Raw genomic sequence first — 19,321 nt, forward strand, 5'->3', positions numbered from 1 at the left:
AACCAATTCCGGACTGGGCAATGCCTCTGTATAGCCAACCAGCACTGTTGGGGTCTTGGAGGCAATCCACGCTGCAGCGAAGATCAAACGGTGATGCCCATTGTCAAGGAGTGCCCACTAACCAAATTCAGCAGTGGGCTCCGAGAGCTCCACTTGGCTACTGAGAACACTCTTGTTTGGCTCGGCGAATACGCAAATGCAAAATAAATAAATAAGCGGGAATAATAAGGGGAGAGAATATCTCAATAAACTTGTATTGTCTTTCATAATACATTCATTTTACAAAATATACAGCATTGTATGCTATCATTATTGGATACGTAGATGTTGAGAGTTTGGGGAAGGTAACTGAGTCACGTTAGCAAGCTGTGTACAAATGTTTTTACATTGGAGCAGATTATGAACCTCTCAGTGTCAATACTGAGTACTTATACGACTAGTTCCAGTAACATTAGCAGAATGACGTGAATAAAAATTCACTAGTGTAAGTAAGGAATTTACAATATGGCTGTAAGTAGCTTGAGCCAAACATTTTGCCCTAAATGTGTAAACTATTGGTATTACAGATGTATTTTTCCTTTAATATGTACAATATAATATGAAATCCTAAAGATGGTGCAAGTACGATGCATTGTTTTGAATTCTCATAGTAATATCTAGAATTAAATAGTTGTTATTAAAGACCTGGTTACATATAAACTAGACCTTCATGAACTCACTGTGAGGCTGTATTTACCTATTTAATTTTTTTCCAATACTGACATCATTTTTCTTAGGTTATTTTTAGTTTAAATCCTCTTAGTCTCTTATCTGTCTCCAGCTACACTTGATGCTTAATAAGTGAGACCTTTGCAGACTTCTGTAGAGGCTTGAAAGAGCACCCCACTGACTCTGTGCTGAGTGATGGATAGATTCCCTGCCTGCTGTTCACTTTACTGCTAGATTCACCTAGGGTGCAATATCCTAACAAAGCAGAGCAGGGAATTGAAATGTGTTCTTCTGAGAACAGCAGTAAGTAAAGCTGCCTTTCTAGCTATTCTCTCAATTAGCTCCTAGGAGACTTTCATGCTTTAGGTAGTTTCTCTTGGGAATTTGTGACCTGATAACATATTGCTATAAATAATTATTTTGCCAGTATCAACGTATGTACTGTATACAAAAGGCAAGTGACACTTTTCGGCATCTCTATTAGATGCTGTAAATAGCAGTTGTTTTCAGGCAAGCTTTTTGGGGGGAGGGAGGGAATGCAGTCTTGTTACTTCCGATCTTCGTGACTCCAGCGGTTAGTTTCCCGCTGCTCCCTGAAGTGAAATTGACAATGAGTGGTGCAGAGCTCACCAGCAGAGGTGAGGGTGTAGAGAGCAGTGTGAAATTAACTTGCAGTTATTTTGGGGAGATCAGATTGATAGTTCGACATTCTGTTGATCATTGGTTGTATTGTGGCGTATGATTAGGAAAAACTGGCTCCTTTATACATATGCTGCAGTGATCCATTTCACTCATTTGATACCCCACACTCTGGAACAGGATAGTCAGGAAAAGGCTACTGGGTAAAATCTACTTTTGGTAAGAACAGGCCTTCAAAAAACAAGATGAGAGCAGAGGTCACTTTAGATCCTTCTTATTCAGCCACAATGGAGTTTAACAATTGTAACTGATCAGCGTCTCTGGCCCCCTGAGGGTGGGGCCCGCACCTGAGAAATGTGCATAATCAGATTTAGAAATTTGTGATAACTCTGGTAGTCAATGTAAGCTAGCTCAGACCATTTTATGGCTTGATCACCGGCCTTGTCTTCACAATCCCCTTTCCCAGGAAATCTTCCACTGTTACTATTGGGCAGTGACACCAGTGGTAACAATGTGTAAGTAACAAGCATAAATCGCATTCACTGACATTTTTTTCACTGTCCTCTAAACACGGTGCGGACCTTTTTCTTGCTGTTAAATAGTAAGGATTCTACTGTGTAGGAAAAATATGCGTACTCCAAAATTACAGCACTGACTCATTGGATGCACCATGACATTTCTGAAGATTCACAATTATAGTTTTTTAATTTGAGGGGAACTGATGTGTTGGGGAATGTGGAAAAGATGATGGGGAACTTGGGGTGTGTGGGTAAGTCAGGAAGTATGGAAAACTGAACTCTTACGCTCTGACTACTTTTTGCTGCTCCAAAGTGGTATAAAATAGTCAAAACATCTCAGTGAATCTGACCCTACATTTCAGTTTTTATTTATTTGTGTGAGTGTGTATTTTGTGTAACATGAATTTTATAAAAAAAGATTGATAATGCATATCATCATCATTATTAGATATCACATTCTAGTTGGGTTTCTTGTTCACTGTTCATGTATTAAATGCTTTTTTAATAAGTTGAGATGGATTTAAGGTGGAGTATGTATGAATAATTTAGGGTGAAAAAGATTACATGGATGTTGTAACTATCCACAGAATAAGCAGCATAAAAACCTACAAAATTCAGAGTTAAAGTTAAATGTCAAAGAAATAAAACATGTTATGGCATGGAAATACACAGTTAAGCACCCGAACAACTTTAACTTTGCCCTGTAGTGACACTATGAAGGGGGGGGGGGGGAATCTTTCTTTAAAAATCAGTTTAACTTAACCTGGGACTACACACACTAGTATGCATTCATCATAAATGGTTATTGCATGATGTCATTGCAGGATCAGAGTTAAGATTGTTCGAATGCTCTAACTATGCTTTTCCATGAATACTACCTCAGTTTCCCTAATGATATCATAGGGAAGCTTCACTTATAAAGATATTGAGGTTTAATGGTTGGTTGTAAACAGCTTCCAAGATGCCTAATAGGGGCAAGTATAAGATACTGCTCTAAGTAGTAGTTGCAAGTCTTTAGTTTTCTGTTAGTGTGTTTATAGCCAACACTTTTGAGTGCATTTGAGTCTTATTTTATATTATCATACAACATTTCTATGATTCCATCTGTCTACGTTCAAATTAAATACATGGCCTCTGCAGCCCTTATGGATAAAACTAGAATGAATGAAAGAAGGTGGAGAAATCTGTTCATTCTGTTTTCAGAAATTATAAAAGTCTTATGCTTTTTTCTTTCTCTTTTACTATCTTTTTTACATAATTTCTTCATTATAAGCAAGAGTTTAAATAACTTTATGGCTAATAGGAGGGAATTGATTTAAGAATTTAGCTCTAGATATATTTGTAGCTTATTTTTAAAAACAACAACTGTTTTAATTTTGTGTTTAAAAGCAGGGAAAGCATTCCTGATTTTTAATTGTATTTTTGGAATAGGGAAGGGGAAATGGAGTGTGATTACATAATTAGAAAACTAAATATTTAGTGCCCATAAAAAATTAATATATTGTCCAATTGTTTTATTATTGAGCGTATAAATTTAATGTTGATTTATCAGAACTATCAATTATGTAACTATAAACTCTAACAGCTCTATGCCTTCCTGAGTAGCAGAAGCTGTTTGTCTGCATAAACAAATTTTTCATAGATTAAAGTCTTTTTTTTTCCAACTTGAAAATGCTTCCACAAATTGGCAGTCCTGAACTCTTGCAATGTGTTGCACAGAATCGGCATGTTTTTATGGCAGTATAGCTGAAGGAATGTAATGCTCCAAATCTGCTGATAGAGAAATCCAACTGCATTAGCATGTTGTAAGTAGGCACTAAACATCTTTTTTCTCTCCACTGTGTCATGCTCTTGCAATTTCTTATGTTCCGTTTGCCTGTTGCCACACTACTTTAGTCAAATTTACATCTGGGCTTCAGCCTCATAGCTCTGACTACACTATCTCCACAAAAACTTGTTGTCACATTCATTCCCTCACCACTTGTCTTTGAAGCTCTTCAGGGGCAAGTGGACAAAAATGAGGTATGTGTAGGGCTGTTACTTCGATATGTCGATACTATTAGATTTATTCTGGTGGAATCAAGCCACTGAACACCAAAATGATATAAAGCTTTACCAAAAAATAATCCACATGTACTGCCATGGAGGCAGTATTGATGGATAACTCTAGTTGTAAGTAACTAAGTTCACAGTGTTGATCACTATATGTTAAAATTTCCAAAATTTTGGACAGTTTGGATTGAGTATTCTTGTTGCGTTACATTAATCTCTCAAATTTAACATTTTGCTTGATATCTCTGGGATTAGTAATTTAAACAATAGGTGTTTGCCATTGAGTTTTCATGTTTTATGAGAATCAGGAATGGCATTTCTTCAATCTACGAAATTATCTTTTAGTTCATTTAGTAATTTCCACCTGTGTCGAGTCGTACTCTTGTCTAAAGAGCAAATGTGTGGGGGGGGGGGGGGGGGAGAGGGGTAGTTTTTAACCACTTATGATGGATTACTGGGCATTAGTGTACAGGCAAACACTACCATACTGACTTTGTGCTATGCTATTCTTCTCATTTGCAAAACTTCTGTTTCCAGGTTGTACGTTACTAATTGTAATAATTTGACGTTCTCTGTACTAAACTGACGTTCTCTAATGTATTTATGACCTTAGCAAGACTAGAGCTTTGCACTTCAGAAGCAAGTATATTAATACAGTGACCCCATTTACCATCTATGTCTGTCACTGATAGTCTTTGCATTCAGATAAATCTAAAACTTTTTTACAGATTTTTATAGTTAAAGGGAGGCAGTGTTTTCTAGTGGATAGAGTACTGGATTGAGAGTCAGGTAGACCTAGGTTTTGTACTTGGCTCTCTTTGATCTACTGTGAGATCTTAGTCAAGTCACTTCGGCTCTCAGTACCTGTTTCCCCATCCTCTTCTTAAAAAGAGCTTTGAAATGTATAGTTGAAAAGTACAGTGTAAGATTTAATTATTATTCTTAATGACTTGCACTTTAGTGTTTTTAAAAATATCAAATTTTCTAAGTAAATTGACTTAAGTTTATATAATATCTGTTGTTGTAATAATTAGGCCTATAAATTTACCCTAATTGCGAGCTCAAATGTAAGGAATAAGTGAAAGCTTATAAAATGTCACAATTACCTATAATAAGGGCAGGTCTTCATTACGGCGGGGGGGGGGGGGTCAATTTAAGATACGCAAATTTAGCTACGCGAATAGCGTAGCTGAATTCAACCTATCGGAGCCGACTTACCCCGCTGCGAGGACAGTGGCAAAATCTACCTCCGCGGCTCCCCGTCGACAGCGCTTACTCCCACCTCCGCTGGTGGAGTAAGAGCGTCGATTCAGGGATCGATTGTCGCGTCCCGACGAGACACAATAATTTGATCCCCGAGAGATCGATTTCTACCCGCCGATTCAGGTGGGTAGTGTAGACCTAGCCTAAGTGTTGATGGAAAAAGGTGCAAAAGGGAAACAGACTGAATTAATCCAAACAAAAAGGCTTACTCTTAGTAGGTCTCACAGTGGCTAATAAGACCATGTGCCGTGTCTGAGTTTCTCCAGCAGTGAGACGGCTAATAGGAACCAACCCCAGAGACTGAAGCTGCATTTTCTATCTTTGCTGTTCTTCTCTCCCCTTTTGTGTTTGTCTTTTAGTAAATGGGATTGGACCTCAGCAGCAACAATAGCTCCAGCCCCTTCCAACTAATTTCTTCTTTCCCCAAAAATGACAATTACCACCATCATTAATACCATCAAAAATACTGTGAAAATGAGGACGGAAGGGAGGGTTAGGGTGACCAGATGTCCCGATTTTATAGGGACAGTCCCGATTTTTGGATCTTTTTCTTATCTAGGCTCCTATTACCTCCCACACCCTGTCCCAATTTTTCACATTTGCTGTCTGGTCACCCTAGGGAGAGTTATTTTTAAAAAGTTTCTCCAGCTAGAAGGAAAAGAAACAAGGAATGTTGTTAAAATGAATGCTTTACTTTCAATTTCAAAGGCTTTACCTGATTTTCCTTTTCTATGTGTTTAATAAAAGGTTGCAATTTTTATCGGTGTGTTTGCTGTGATACTAAGCAGGCCAGGATCTCTGTATACCAAACCTTGAACTTAGCTTGAAACTGTTTAATGTTGGGCAGTGACAGGGTCATCTTAACACCTTTGAGTATTTGGGCCTGTATAGTCCATCTAAATAAATGTAACACACCTTTACCAGTAAAATGAAGTTTCATTTATGGTTTTGTATAAAAATCAGGTATACATTGTGTCATTTAACACATTATATAAATCATAATCTAATGTCATTAAAGCACTTAACCATAAAAAAAATTATGGTGTAAAGTTTAATGTAAAAAGTAACTGGTCACTAACACATCAGCTCTCTCTCATGAAGAGGGTCATTTTCACTAGAGATAAGGGAAGCTGCCTTCAGAGCTGTTCATTATCTTTACAGCCTGAGATTCATTAGCTAATACAGATGGGATAACCAGTGTGTCTCAGCACCAGAAGACTCAGCACAGCAAGCCTTTCAGCAACAAAGAAAATAAAAGCATTCCTGTGTAACAGGCTTCAGCACTTATCTCTGTTCTCTGGTACTGTTTGTGCTGAACCAAAGCAGCTGCTCCTCCGAGTTAAGAGAGAACAAACTCAACATGGTGTGAAATTACTGCACTACCATTCACATTCATTAGAGTTATATTGTTACCAGCTACAAGCATGACTGGTCTTTGCATGAATAATAAAATGAAATGCTACTTTGTGAGTTTTACCTTAGAACACTGTAAAGCCACAGCACTAACCTTGAAACCATATACAGTAGAACCTCAGAGTGACCAACACCTCGGGAATGGAGGTTGTTCGTAACTCTGAACAAAACCTTATGGTGGTTCTTTCAAAAGTTTACAACTGAACATTGACTTAATACAGCTTTGAAACTTTACTGTGCAGAACAAAAATGCTGCTTTTAACACTCTTAATTTAAATGAAACAAGCAAAGAAACAGTTTCCTTACCTTGTCAAATCTTTTTTTAAACTTTCCCTTTATTTCTTTAGTAGTTTATGTTTAGCATAGTACTGGAGTGTCATTGCATTTTTTTTGTCTCTTCTGCTGCCTGATTGCGTACTTCTGGTTCCAAGTGAGGTGTTTGGTGGACCAGTCAGTTCATAACTCTGGTGTTCGTAACTCTGAGATTCTACTGTATTGTATCACCTCATCTGGGTTAATTTTACAGCAACTATCCTGTCCAATGTTGGAAGAGGGTTCATAGCTATGAGACTTGAAAAATGCAGGTTTGAAGCATGCAGAAGAAAACATGGTAAATACACGTGGTTATTAAAAAGAGACGTTTCTTGGCATGTGTTCCTATCATTTTTTCTGCTGCCAAAATATGCAGCCCCAATAGACTTCAGATGGAGTCTTTTCATAGGGGAAGCAAATCTCACACAAATCCATGACACTAAAAAGGTTGTTCTGTTCTTGTTCAATTAGAAATGACCTAATGAGACACCAGAGACTCTCAGCTCTTATTTAGTCCTCCTCTGGCAGAGAGATGTTTAATTTCAGACACAACTTTTCAGTCTGTCTCCAGTTTTGAGTATTTTGCTAGTGCTGCAGTTATGAGATTGCAAGAGACTTTTAAGAATAGCTGCAAATGCTCCACGTGCATAGTTTTTCCAAGATGGCTTTTACCTTTGTGCAGTCCAATCACCGCTAACCTGAAAGCCAAAGGAACTTCAAAACTCTTTCCAGGAGGTGAATTAATAAAGCAACGCCTGGAGGGTGACAAGACATTTGTTAGCTTTCTGTTTAATTTTACAGTCCAGAGGGGCTCTCACGCCACTGGGCTTTTGAATAAAATCTTTCGTATTTTACCAGGCTCTAACCCAGACACAAAGCCACATTATTCTTTTTTGCTCAAACCCTTCATAGAAGTAACTTTTTAAAATGTTGGGTATCTGCCTCGCTTAGACAAGGCCAAACGCGTAGTGCAATTCACTTTATGAAATTTCACAATCTTAAAACGATCTAAGGTGTCTTAAGTTGATTCTGGCATGGTGCATAAATTATAGACTGACTTTTTTTTTTACATCACCTGTTAACATAGAAGTGGAGGATCTTTCTACCATGACTTCTGTGCCTGTTTATTTCAATTGTCGTAGCACCCAAAGGCCCCAATCAAGTTCAAGGCCTGATTGTTCTAGGTGCTGTACACTCAAGAAGACATGGTCCCCTCTACAGAGAGTTCACAACCTAAAAAAAATGGTGGAGAAGAGATGAGTACATAACACATGTTGTCTGCAAGCAGTCGCTTGGTAATCAGTGTACTCTTACTACTCTCTGTAAACCAGTGGTATCCAACCTTTTTACGCCCAAGATAACTTTTTGAATCTCAGGGCAACCCAGGGTCTGCCCCGCCCCACTCACTCTATTTCCCCCTCCCCCTCCCATCCCCCGTTGCTCGCTCTCACTCACTTTCACCGGGCTGGTGCAGGGGGTTTGGGTTCGGGAGGGGGTGCGGGCTCTGGGCTGGGGCTGAGGGCTTCGCAGTGTGGGAGGAGGCTTTGGGCTAAGCCTGGGGCAAGGGGTTGGGATGCAGGAGGGGGCAAGGGGTGCAAGCTCTAGGAGGGAGTTTGGGTGCAGGAGGGGGCTCCGGGCTGGGGCAGAGTGTTGGGGTGCAGGAGGGGGTACAGGGTGCTGGCTCCAGGAGGTGGGTCAGAGCTAGGGGTTGGGAAATTAGCCTCATTACATTTGCTTTGGGGCACCAGATCTCATGTATATTGACATGGTTTTTATCCTAACTAGTTCTTTTAGAAGTATGGTGCATCTTAATCCCATTTTCAAAGAATCAGATTAATGAAAAAGATTCATGAACAAACATGGCATTTCTGAGCATGTCTGTAGGTATTCCATCCTGTCTTCCCTGCAGAAAATACTGTGGCCAAGGAATAATAACAATATTAGAATTATATATTATAGCAAATACTTTATTTTAAAGAGCCAATTTATAAAGTGATAATATTAACATAGCCAAGGTTGAGAATTGAGTGGCTAGAGATTGTGGTAGGCTTGTAGAAAAACTGAAATTTGTTTTGTTACAAGTACTTTCAGGTGATACAGCAGCCCCCAAGTTATCCTACCAATTTTTGTTGTTTTACAATCACATATTCCTGTTTTAAAAACATTTCTTCCCCATGTTGTTGGGACAATCGGGAAGCTTACCTTAAAGAGAAAAAGTGATACAGAGTGCATGGCTTGCTGTCCATTGCATGAAAAAACAAACTGAAAAACTAGAGAATTTTTTTCTATCATGATTGTTTTCCAGCAAAGTTGATATGTCCCTTTAGACATACAGATTCATATTTGTGACTAAGTTACTAATATTGAATTATTTAAGGACATGACCTAAGCCTAGAAATAGGTGTGTGTATGGAACTGTTTATAGGTTATCTGTAAAAGTTTTTGATGGTTAATAGTAAGGAGTGTTTTTAGGTAAAAGGAAACGTATGGAAGCTGTGAAACTGCAGTTGTTTCCTTCAGTGAAATCTGACTACAGACAAATCATCTTTAGATTGCATCCTTGTTTTATGACACCCATCCGTGTCTTCCCTCCACTCCTCGGGATGGAGAAAAGTGACCCATGGCAGTTTGTCTGTAGCCTATTTACAGATTAATCCCATTCTGATTACAGCACTAATTCAGTGCAGATCATATGATTGGAAACTGTAGAAACACGTGTTTGAGAGTGAGCTTACATGCTGTCTTGATGTAGATCAGTGATTATTGCTGCTGTTCCAGTTACTCTGTAAGAACCCTTTGAAACTTCAAGAAAGACCAGTATTTTCTTTCGTTTATCAAAGTATTTGTATGGACAGATAATGAAGCTGAATTTTGTTTGCCTTTATTCACTATAATTTAAGGCTGATTATATTCATCTCTGATTAAATCCTTCTGTTAAAATAACTAAACTAGGACATATACTGTAATCATTCCATTCCCTCAATCAAAGAAGTTTGCAAACTGTTGCAGTATTTGGGACCATAGTTGAACCAGATTCACATGATATTATAAATGATTTTTGTCCAATAGTTAGCCCTCCTAAGATTGGCTGAAATAAAATATAATGTGGTGAAATATTGGGATGTTTTCATTTCATACTGAATAACTTTCACAATCAGAGTAACAGCTTATGTACTGTGGTAGAAATATCCTCTGTTAAATATACCTTTCTTTTTATTAGAAGCAGAAAGTGGCCTTTTGGTTGAATATTCAGCTATTGTGAATTTTGCATTCTGAGTGTCTTTTAGTGAGATTACTCAACATGTGCTAAAATAAATGAGCAGCCTGTTATCTTCAACAGAAGCTGAAGTCCACTTTTTTCCCTTGTGGAATTGTTTGTGCTAAAAGCCCATTATGTAGTACGTGGCAGTGACATTTGGATGAAGGTAGGGATTTAAACCACTAGCATGCATGCATTTCATGTAATTGCTTTAATGATTATAAGCATAGAATAAAAACCAACTGGATTTGGATACTAATCCTGGCGTAGTATTCCTCTTAAACCTTTCCGTATTTTATTAAACAATGGTTCAGCCTCCAGAGATGATACAACCTACCACTGTACACAGATTAGCAAATAAATAAGCCTTCAAACACTCACTGCTTGAGCTGTTCTGTCATCATTTTCATCATACGAGGAAGAATGAAGACCCTCTGTGAAATGTGGCATTTCCCTAATAGGGAGAGAGCATGAATTACCGTCAATTATTTTTCTGAATCTGTGCCTGAGCATTTGTCTGTAGAGTTTTTCTTATGATATTACTTTAGTGAGGTGGGGAGAGGAGATGGTTACCTAAAGTATTTATGAAGAACATTTTCAGGTATGTCAGGTAGAAATGTACAAGGGAGATGAATATGAATTGAAAATGTATAAGTGGTACCTAAATGAGTAATTTTTCTGTAAGTAGTAATTTTAACTCTATATTTGCAAATAGTACAAGAATCTAATTTGTAAATGTCTCACATTTTGCCCATGGTAGTATTGTGTACAATGAGATTTTTTTTTTTTTTAAAAGCTTCTCAAATTTCAGTTATTAGCTGATTCTACTTAATGCAGCTCATTGTGCCACTGTGAAAGTGGATTGCGTATATTTGAGCAAAAGAGATCAATCCCACTTCATTTAAGTTTTTTGTGTGGTGTTTTTGGTTTTTTTTTTTTTTAGTCAAAGTGGGCTGCTTCCTTGAAAATAACTTGGTACTTAAACTGTAAGTTAAGATGCAGCTTGGTTTAAAAGGATAATTTATTTAGAAACTTAACTACACTTACTGTATGTGCATTTCTATCTTTTCATTTTCTACCTTTTTTCCCCCTAAAATGTGTTGATGTCCCCATGAAGTGTGAAGCCAAGCTGGTAACTGTATGTTTATCCATATGTACAACACGTGCCACAGTAGCTTGTATGCCATATTAGAATCAATAGATGAACAGGTCCTTGTTCTGCAGTAGGTTGAGAAAAGCGGAATACTAATTCTGTCAGGGTGTACAGTTACTTACATATGTATCATCCACAGACATTGAAACTCCTGCATTTAAAATACTTTGAGACCTTAATGCTTAGATTACCAAAATTAATTCCAACTTCAGACCTAGCTGTAGCTACTTAGTGAACTGCTCATTGTGGATATCTTGGACGTTGTGAGATTTGTAATTATGCATTTACTTGAAAATAATGAAATTAATTATGTCTAAAATCATCAGTTACTCGACAATTTAAATATTAGTTAATTTAAATGCAGCACTGAATGAAGTCTTTTGACTTGTGGAAGGTGCTCAGATGCAACAGAGACACTTGGATGTTGCTGTGATGGAGGCCACATAATATTTAGGCTATGCAAGCCATTCTTCCTGTTTTACAACGGATGGGCCTCTTTTTGGGTGGTTTGTCTCCTGTCTAGTGCTGAGACAAAACCAGACGTCGTTTTGTCTGCCATTTTGAAGAATGTGCAGCTCCGTCCGCACTGGCATGACCTTGCATACGCAGTGTGTGCAAGGTCACTCCGGCCAGGGCTGGCTCATGCAATGTCTGGAAGTGATGGAATGTCCAGTATTCTGGGACTCTGTAAGTTGCCACTCTAAGCTAGACAGCAACTAGATCCTGCTGTTGGACTCCTGCACCTGTGTGAAGTGTGGTTGGTGTTCAGTGGGACTCTGTACAAACACAGAGTTCCACCTGTATACATCTCACTGTGGGATTGGTCATAAAGACCCAGTTCTGCATCAGGCTACAGTAGCATGCTTTCTAGAACGTGGACAAAGCCCTGTTCACTTCAGTGGGACTGTGCGTAAGTGCGGTGATTGGCACAAGGATCAGGACTCCAAAGAACAATTAGTGGCAGTTCAGTCACATGTAGAATTTAAAACCCAGGGGTTATTACATCTTTACGCTGTGGGTTAGAGTATATATATTTTTGCTAATACTACATATTACAGTGCTTAAAATAGGGATAGCAAAATTTATTAGAGACTCCATGGTGGAATAGAAAATTGTTACAGGAGATGGTTCTTTTTTTTGAAAAATGTTTGAGACTAAAACAATTTGTATCCTCTTAATGTTCGGTTTCTACAATTCCAATTAATAATGGATAAGGGAAGTCTTTTCCTTGGTGTAAATATTAAAGCTATAGAGCCAAATTGTGAACCCCTTAGTCACATTTAGTACCCTGTTTTGAAAATAGTTTCATTGAAGTCAGTGGGAATGTGTGGAGTAAGGTAAACATAAGAAGAGGTGGTGTAATCTCAGCAGTAATGAGCACTGATTTGTGCAGACAGTGGTCTTTCTTTGACTCTCTCTGTCTGAATGCCATATCATCCCTCCTTTTTTGCCAGTTTGTCCTCAAGGAAGCGTTTTACCAGCTGTTGATTGCCTGGTTGTAAGCAAATTTTACCCACTTAAAAACATGATCTTTCTGTACTTCATACATAGACACGCAGCAAAAAAAAAAATTGTTCTTTTTTTTTTTTTTTTCTATATCTGTTCTGAAGTGAGACCTGTGGGTTTTGTGGCACCTTTAAGACTAACGGAAGTATTGGGAGCATAAGCTTTCGTGGGTAAGAACCTCACTTCTTCAGATGCAAGAGTGAGGTTCTTACCCACGAAAGCTTATGCTCCCAATACTTCTGTTAGTCTCAAAGGTGCCACAGGACCCTCTGTTGCTTTTTACAGATTCAGACTAACACGGCTACCCCTCTGATACTTGACACCTCTGGGTTTGGTGTGTTAGGGGGGAAAAGGACAGAAAATGCAGAGTGCAAATATTGCTTTGCAGTCATCTGTTTTGGGCTTCTACCCACAAAGCATCTTGAATCTAGTTTCTCTAACAGAAACCAATGGCACTGTCAATGGATACTTCTAAAGCCGACATTTTTCTCTAGAAGACGGGATTCTTGAATAATGTATGGGTATAAAGTTGAATCCTTCTCAGGTAAAAGCCTAGTCAAGTTTAACTGCCATGGGGCTTTCTCCTGCCTGTTGTATTCTTCTTAAAGGATGCTCGGGGCATTTTACCTGAACCTGAACCAGTAGAAACTGGTACAAAGGGACACTGCAGCCCTTCCCACCCAATGTCATTGGACTCTAACTTAAATTCTGTCAGACCTGATGCTTGGAGATGTGACAGGTGCCCCCAAAAGCCATAATGCACTTCCTCTTTGGAGACAAGAAAAAGTCAGTCTAAAGTTTGCTCTTTGATAAATAGTGCAAGCCAGTGACTTTCCCAATCCTCACTCAGTCTCTTTGCGAGTGAATTGTTCTGACTACTGCCGTCTCTTACTGATATCTTGCCTTTCACTTCATGTTCCATCTTCACCTCATCAGTCTCATTTATTTTGATACTAGAAATTTAAACCAGGAGAATAATACTTTTTGTTTTACTATAAGAAAATTATTTCATGATCAAAATAGTTCATAAGGCAACATTTCTTAATTAGTACATTAATTTTGTCCACATAATATAATATTGCCGTGAGTAAACTCACAATGACATGTTACTGTGTAGTTTTCTTTTCTTTTTTTGCTGTGTGTGTGTGTGTGTGTGTGTGTGTGTGTGTGTGTGTGTGTGTGTGTGTTGGTATGAGGAAATCTCCCCAAGCGATCAGTAAAGAATTAAGATGACAGATCATAAATGACTTTAGGGGAAAAAGGTCTTGTCAAACAAACTTGATATTGTTTTTCAATGAGATTTCTAGTTTGGTTGATGAAAGTAACTAGTATCATAATCTACTTGAACTTCTATAAGGCATTTGATTTAATGCCTCCCAGTATTATGATTAAAAATTAACATGATATAAAATCAGTGTAGCACATATTAAACTAATATAAAAACTGACTAACAATTAACTTTCTGAAATTGTAATGGGAATAGTCATCAAATGGCTATATAGTGGGGTTCTACAGGATCTGTTTTTGTCCTAATACTATTCAGTGTCTTTATCAGTGATTTGGAAGAAAATATAAAATCATTGCTGATAAAGTCTGCATATGACAACCTGCGTGGTGGAGTGGTAAATGACAAGTTGATTATACAAAGCGATCTGGCTTGCTTGGTAAGCTAGGCTCATTAAAATAATGTGCCTTTTTACTATAGCCAAATGCAAGGTGTTACATCTAGTAGCAAAAAGATCCCTTTTACCAGATGAGGTAATGTATCCTGTAAAGGAGTGACTCTGGAAAGGATTTAGGTGTTATGGTGGATAGCGGATTGTGAACTCCTGGTGCAATGCTGTTTATCTGGTACTATGTCCAGTTTTGGTGTGAACACTTCAATAAGGATTTGGAAAAATTGCAGGGGCTTCAGAATGGAGCTACAAGAATGATTCGAGGTCTGAAAACCTGCCTTATAATGACAGATAATAAGAATCTTGATTGATATATTTAGCTTATCAAAAAGGAGGTTAAGAGAAATTCAGACTGGAAATAAGGCACAAATATTTAACAGTGAGAGTACTTAACTGTTGGATTGAGGAATTTTCCATCACTTTAAGACCTTAAATAAGGGTCGAATGTCTTTCTAAAAGATATGCTCTGGCTCAGCCAGAAGTTATGGGACTGATGGAGGAATTAATGGGTAAAAGTCTTTGGCCTATGTTAGGCAGGTGATCAAAATGTTGGTCCAGTGCTTAATTTGTAACAAAAGAGGTGCAAGGGCTCAAGCGATTTTTTTTTTACATAACTTATGCTGCAAGACCAGTGGTGCCAGGTCTATGAATTGCCAAGCCTAGAGGTGCCAGGGCTCAGCCCAGGAAAGTCCTGGCACAAATTAAGCACTGTATTGGCCCCTTTTTGCTTTAAAATCTTACAACTGTGGAGTTGAGGCATCAGAGTCCCATTTCTCTGTCTTTAAAGTTCTCAGAGTTCTCTATTTTCAGAGGCCAGTAACTTTAGAATAAAATACTTAACACTTGCAGGGCTCCTTGTAACTTCTGTATATACATCCTCATAAAACCCTTATGAGAAAAGTAAACATCATACCCACATTACGGATCAGGAAACTCAGACACCAGTTGGAGTGATTTCTCCAAAGTGTTATGCTCAGAGTTAGAAACAAAATATAAATACTTGTCCTGAAAATTTGCAGTGAAAACTCTTTTCTTTCTTCGAATCCAGAAATCTAACATGCAACAACCCAATACAGGGGGGGAGAGAGACAGACATACATAGCAGGTGCTACCTAAAGCAGAGAGGCGCAACTCAATACACCTTGATGACTGGCTCTTTTGCAGGCTAACTGCTGAGGAACCAGATCACGTGTTTCTTTCAGAGCCCCCTAGTCCACAAGCGGGACCAGGAATACCCTTAGAATTTAAAATGATAGCTTGTGATTTTAACACAGTTTTCAAAACACCACACAAAGATGCTTGGTCACAGATCCAAGATCAGAACAGAGTTCCCAAGTCTGATTGACAGTGTGGTTTAGTGGATTTATCTTTTAAGTTGTATTCACCTCCATTATACCACCATGCAATAGTTAACTCTGTTCTTTTGTATAACTGAAAAGTGTCTCAGACTGTTTAGTGGGAGGCTGAAGGAAATGTTTGTGGTCTGACATGAGTTATGGTTCCAATTATTGATCTCTGACTTCAAATAGTAGTGTATGTTAGGGGTAAATTCACTAATGCATGACGTGCTCAGCCATTTAAATAACCAGGAGTAGTTGAATGTGGGTAGATATATAATCTAACCAAAGAATGATTGGAATTTACTTAATAAAGGACAGTAAATTTATGCTGTGTTCCCCTTGCTTACATGATTCTCCCCCCCCCCCCATAAGTGTCTTGAACCACATTCCTGTTTGAAAAGTATTGTAACCTTTAAACAGTTTTTTTCTCTGTTCTAGAAAAGTTTACTTGAACTAGTTTTTAACCTTTCCATTTTTGTATTCTCTAGGTCAGTAACAGATCCACGAGATGGAAAAAGAGTTGCACTCAAAAAGATGCCCAATGTCTTCCAAAATCTGGTCTCTTGCAAAAGGGTCTTCCGGGAATTGAAGATGTTGTGTTTTTTTAAGCATGACAATGTGAGTAAAGTTTGAGTTCTTGATATACTAATAGAAGTTTTAAGAAAAGATTTAAAATCTGGATTCTTTAAATCAACTTTAAAAATCCATTTGCTTTAGGATTCTCTAAAAATCCAGAGGTTGCACACAGTGAAAGGATTAAATTCTTGGCCTATGGGTGCTTGCACCCACTTATTCATCCTGATCTGAACTGACTGACACAGTGGAATTTCTGCCTAAACGTCCTTTATTTCACTACCTTGTCTTGTCTTCTCCCTCCTCTTTATATCCAGTTCATCTGAGGGTTTCAGATTCTAAAAATGATTTTCTTTTATGTGGTTAAATGCTGAATTCACATCAGTGGGGACAGTACTGAATTGTTGGTGTACTTTTATTCTTGCATCTGCCTTAATAAATGGGAGCGAGGAGAAAGCAAAGCAGATTCATGGACGCTTTAAGACTTTTTTTTCCCTAGACATAAAAAGGCTTTTGAGGTATACATGAATCTCTGTTTGGTCAGCAATCCCTACTCCACTCTGTTATCTGATTTAAATGAGTCTTATTTTTTCAGTCCTCTGGGGGAGGGATAGCTCAGTGGTTTAAGCATTGGCCTGCTAAACCCAGGGTTGTGAGTTCAATCCTTGAGGGGGCCATTTAGGGAACTGGGGTAAAAATCTGTGTGGGGATTGGTCCTGCTTTGAGCAGGGGGTTGGACTAGGTGACCTTCTGAGGTCCCTTCCAACCCTGAAATTCTATGATTCTAACCCAGTTTGGTCATGGATACCACTAAAGTACAACCCATTAACCTGTGATGATAATCTGATCAGCAAAAAAAAAGTCTACCCATAAACTCACTCTGTGATTATTTCACCAGTCCAGATTCTGCTCAGAAATCTGTATATAAATTGTAGAGAAGCATAAACTCAGGAATCAGTTGGAGAAATGGCTAAAAGGTTGTTAGTGTGGCGGATAGAGGAGTTCTTCATACATTGAGCAACAGGACAGTGGACCCAGAGGTCGTGTGTCTTCTAATTCAAAGGGTTGACTGATTTGTATACTACTGGTAGCAGTTCAGGTTTTACTTGCAGTTTCTATTCTGGCAGATATGTCTATTGTACTGTAAGTAGAACTTGATAATTCTGATTGATTTCTTTGCTTAAAGACTCTCTCTATAAAGACAGCCCTTAATTAAAGCAAAGAGCCAATCTAAGACTGAGGTGATTGAGGAAAAAACCCAAACTGGACTCTAAAAATAAGCCAGATGGTAACTAACTAAAACACTATAACAAAGCTGCAGCTTCCAGGGGTGGCCTACAAATCATTACTCAAATTTCTACAAAACAGTGCTCCAAGGTAGAATAGGTACCGTGTAACAGACTTCTACACTAGCAAACATTTTTCTTTGTCTTTACACTGATGCATAGCCATTGGGTGGGTTCTCCTCCCCCCCCACCCCTTTCCTGGTAATTGGATACTTTTCCAAAGTTCCCACAGGATGCGCAGAGCCTTGGTGGAAATAAAGCTCATGACAGTAGGGGAGATGTTTTTTTTTACTCTTTATAAAAATGCCGTGACATCTGAGTCTAAGAAAATCTTTGTTTTGTTTTTTTACTAAAGATTTTCTTGGGGTAATACATTAAATCATTTCTGTGCAGCAGCTTCATTACAGGTTAACTTTTGTTATAGAGTAAGAAGTAATAAACTGCTTTGGCAGGTGATCTGAAGCGGAGTCTGATAACAACAGAAGCAGTTTGTGCAAATGCACTTAAATGCCATAGATTATATTCCCCACACCAAAGTAGTTTTCTAGTCTTGTGAGGATTTAAATTCTGTGCAATTGCTTTCTCAAACGTGTCACTCTAGGGACACAACTTAAGTGACTGTCTGGGCTGTTGGTTCAAAAAGTGAATAACTTTAATGTCTGTTGTAAATGTCTTCATGGAAATGGAGTGATATGTTGGGATGTTGTTAAAAAGATAAATTGCAAGACAAAATCAATCCCCTTTTTGTTTTGTATACTTAGTATATTTTACATTTAAAAATGACTTCAAACTTCTTTCAGAGGTTTTGTGGTCGTATTTTTATATTTGTGATACTAGGGCCAAGATATTTTAAAATGGGTGCCTTAAACTTGTGCTTTTAAGCTAGTATACAGGCACCTGAAAAATAGCTTTATTTCTCGAAAAGCGCTGAACAGCTAGCACCTTGCATTGACTTAAATCTGCTGGGCGCTTACTACTTTTGAAAATCAGACCACTTACTCAGGCGTCTAATTGTGGATTCGGAAGCTTGAGTTTAGGCATCCATTTTGACAATCTTGCCCTCTGAACATCTTGTCCTAACTCTCCTTATTTTGCTTATTTTGTTGGGAGAAACAAAGACACGGGCTAAATTCTACACTCACCTGCATGCTGTGCAACTTTGCTGAAGTCAGTAGGGCTGGCTTTGTCATGCAAGTGCAAAATCTCTTCTTGTGTCCTATGTGTTGACAGAATACAGCCTATGTGACATGTTGCTATACAGTAGAACATGCAGTGATGTCAACTTTACAAATATTTGGAAGCCAGCTACTCTTTCGCCTTTTAAAGAGATGTTCTCCAAGTGTGAAGACCAGCCTAACCTTAGTTTGTGGGGCAGAATAAGGCTAAGTCCTACTAGAAAAATGAGTCAGTTTACAGACAGAGATGTTGGTAGGTAGGATACAGAAAGTCTACCTAGGTGTTTGAAATTAATAAATAACAAGTGAATTATGCCAGCTGTAAAGCAGGACTAAGTCATCAGCCAGGCCAAGGTTACAGTCAAATCTTAATTCACCAGCAAGTTAAAAATGATGTTCTGTTTGTCAAATCTATTAGAAGGACATCTCAAATATTTTAAACAGTAGG

The 19,321-nt window shown here is 38.2% G+C and overlaps 1 protein-coding gene across 2 annotated transcripts in view; it reads left to right on the forward strand.

Annotated features, from left to right (window-relative positions):
* NLK (nemo like kinase) overlaps positions 1–19,321 on the forward strand; it is a 104,574-nt gene that overhangs the window by 38,590 nt on the left and 46,663 nt on the right. For both annotated transcript variants that reach the window (XM_005298880.5, XM_042857829.2), the window contains exon 2: positions 16,328–16,457. In XM_005298880.5, coding sequence (XP_005298937.1) covers positions 16,328–16,457 — 130 coding nt within the window. The remainder of the gene's footprint in view (positions 1–16,327; positions 16,458–19,321) is intronic.

This window comes from Chrysemys picta, chromosome 19 (assembly GCF_011386835.1).
Source record: "Chrysemys picta bellii isolate R12L10 chromosome 19, ASM1138683v2, whole genome shotgun sequence".
Lineage (NCBI taxonomy): Eukaryota > Metazoa > Chordata > Testudines > Emydidae > Chrysemys > Chrysemys picta.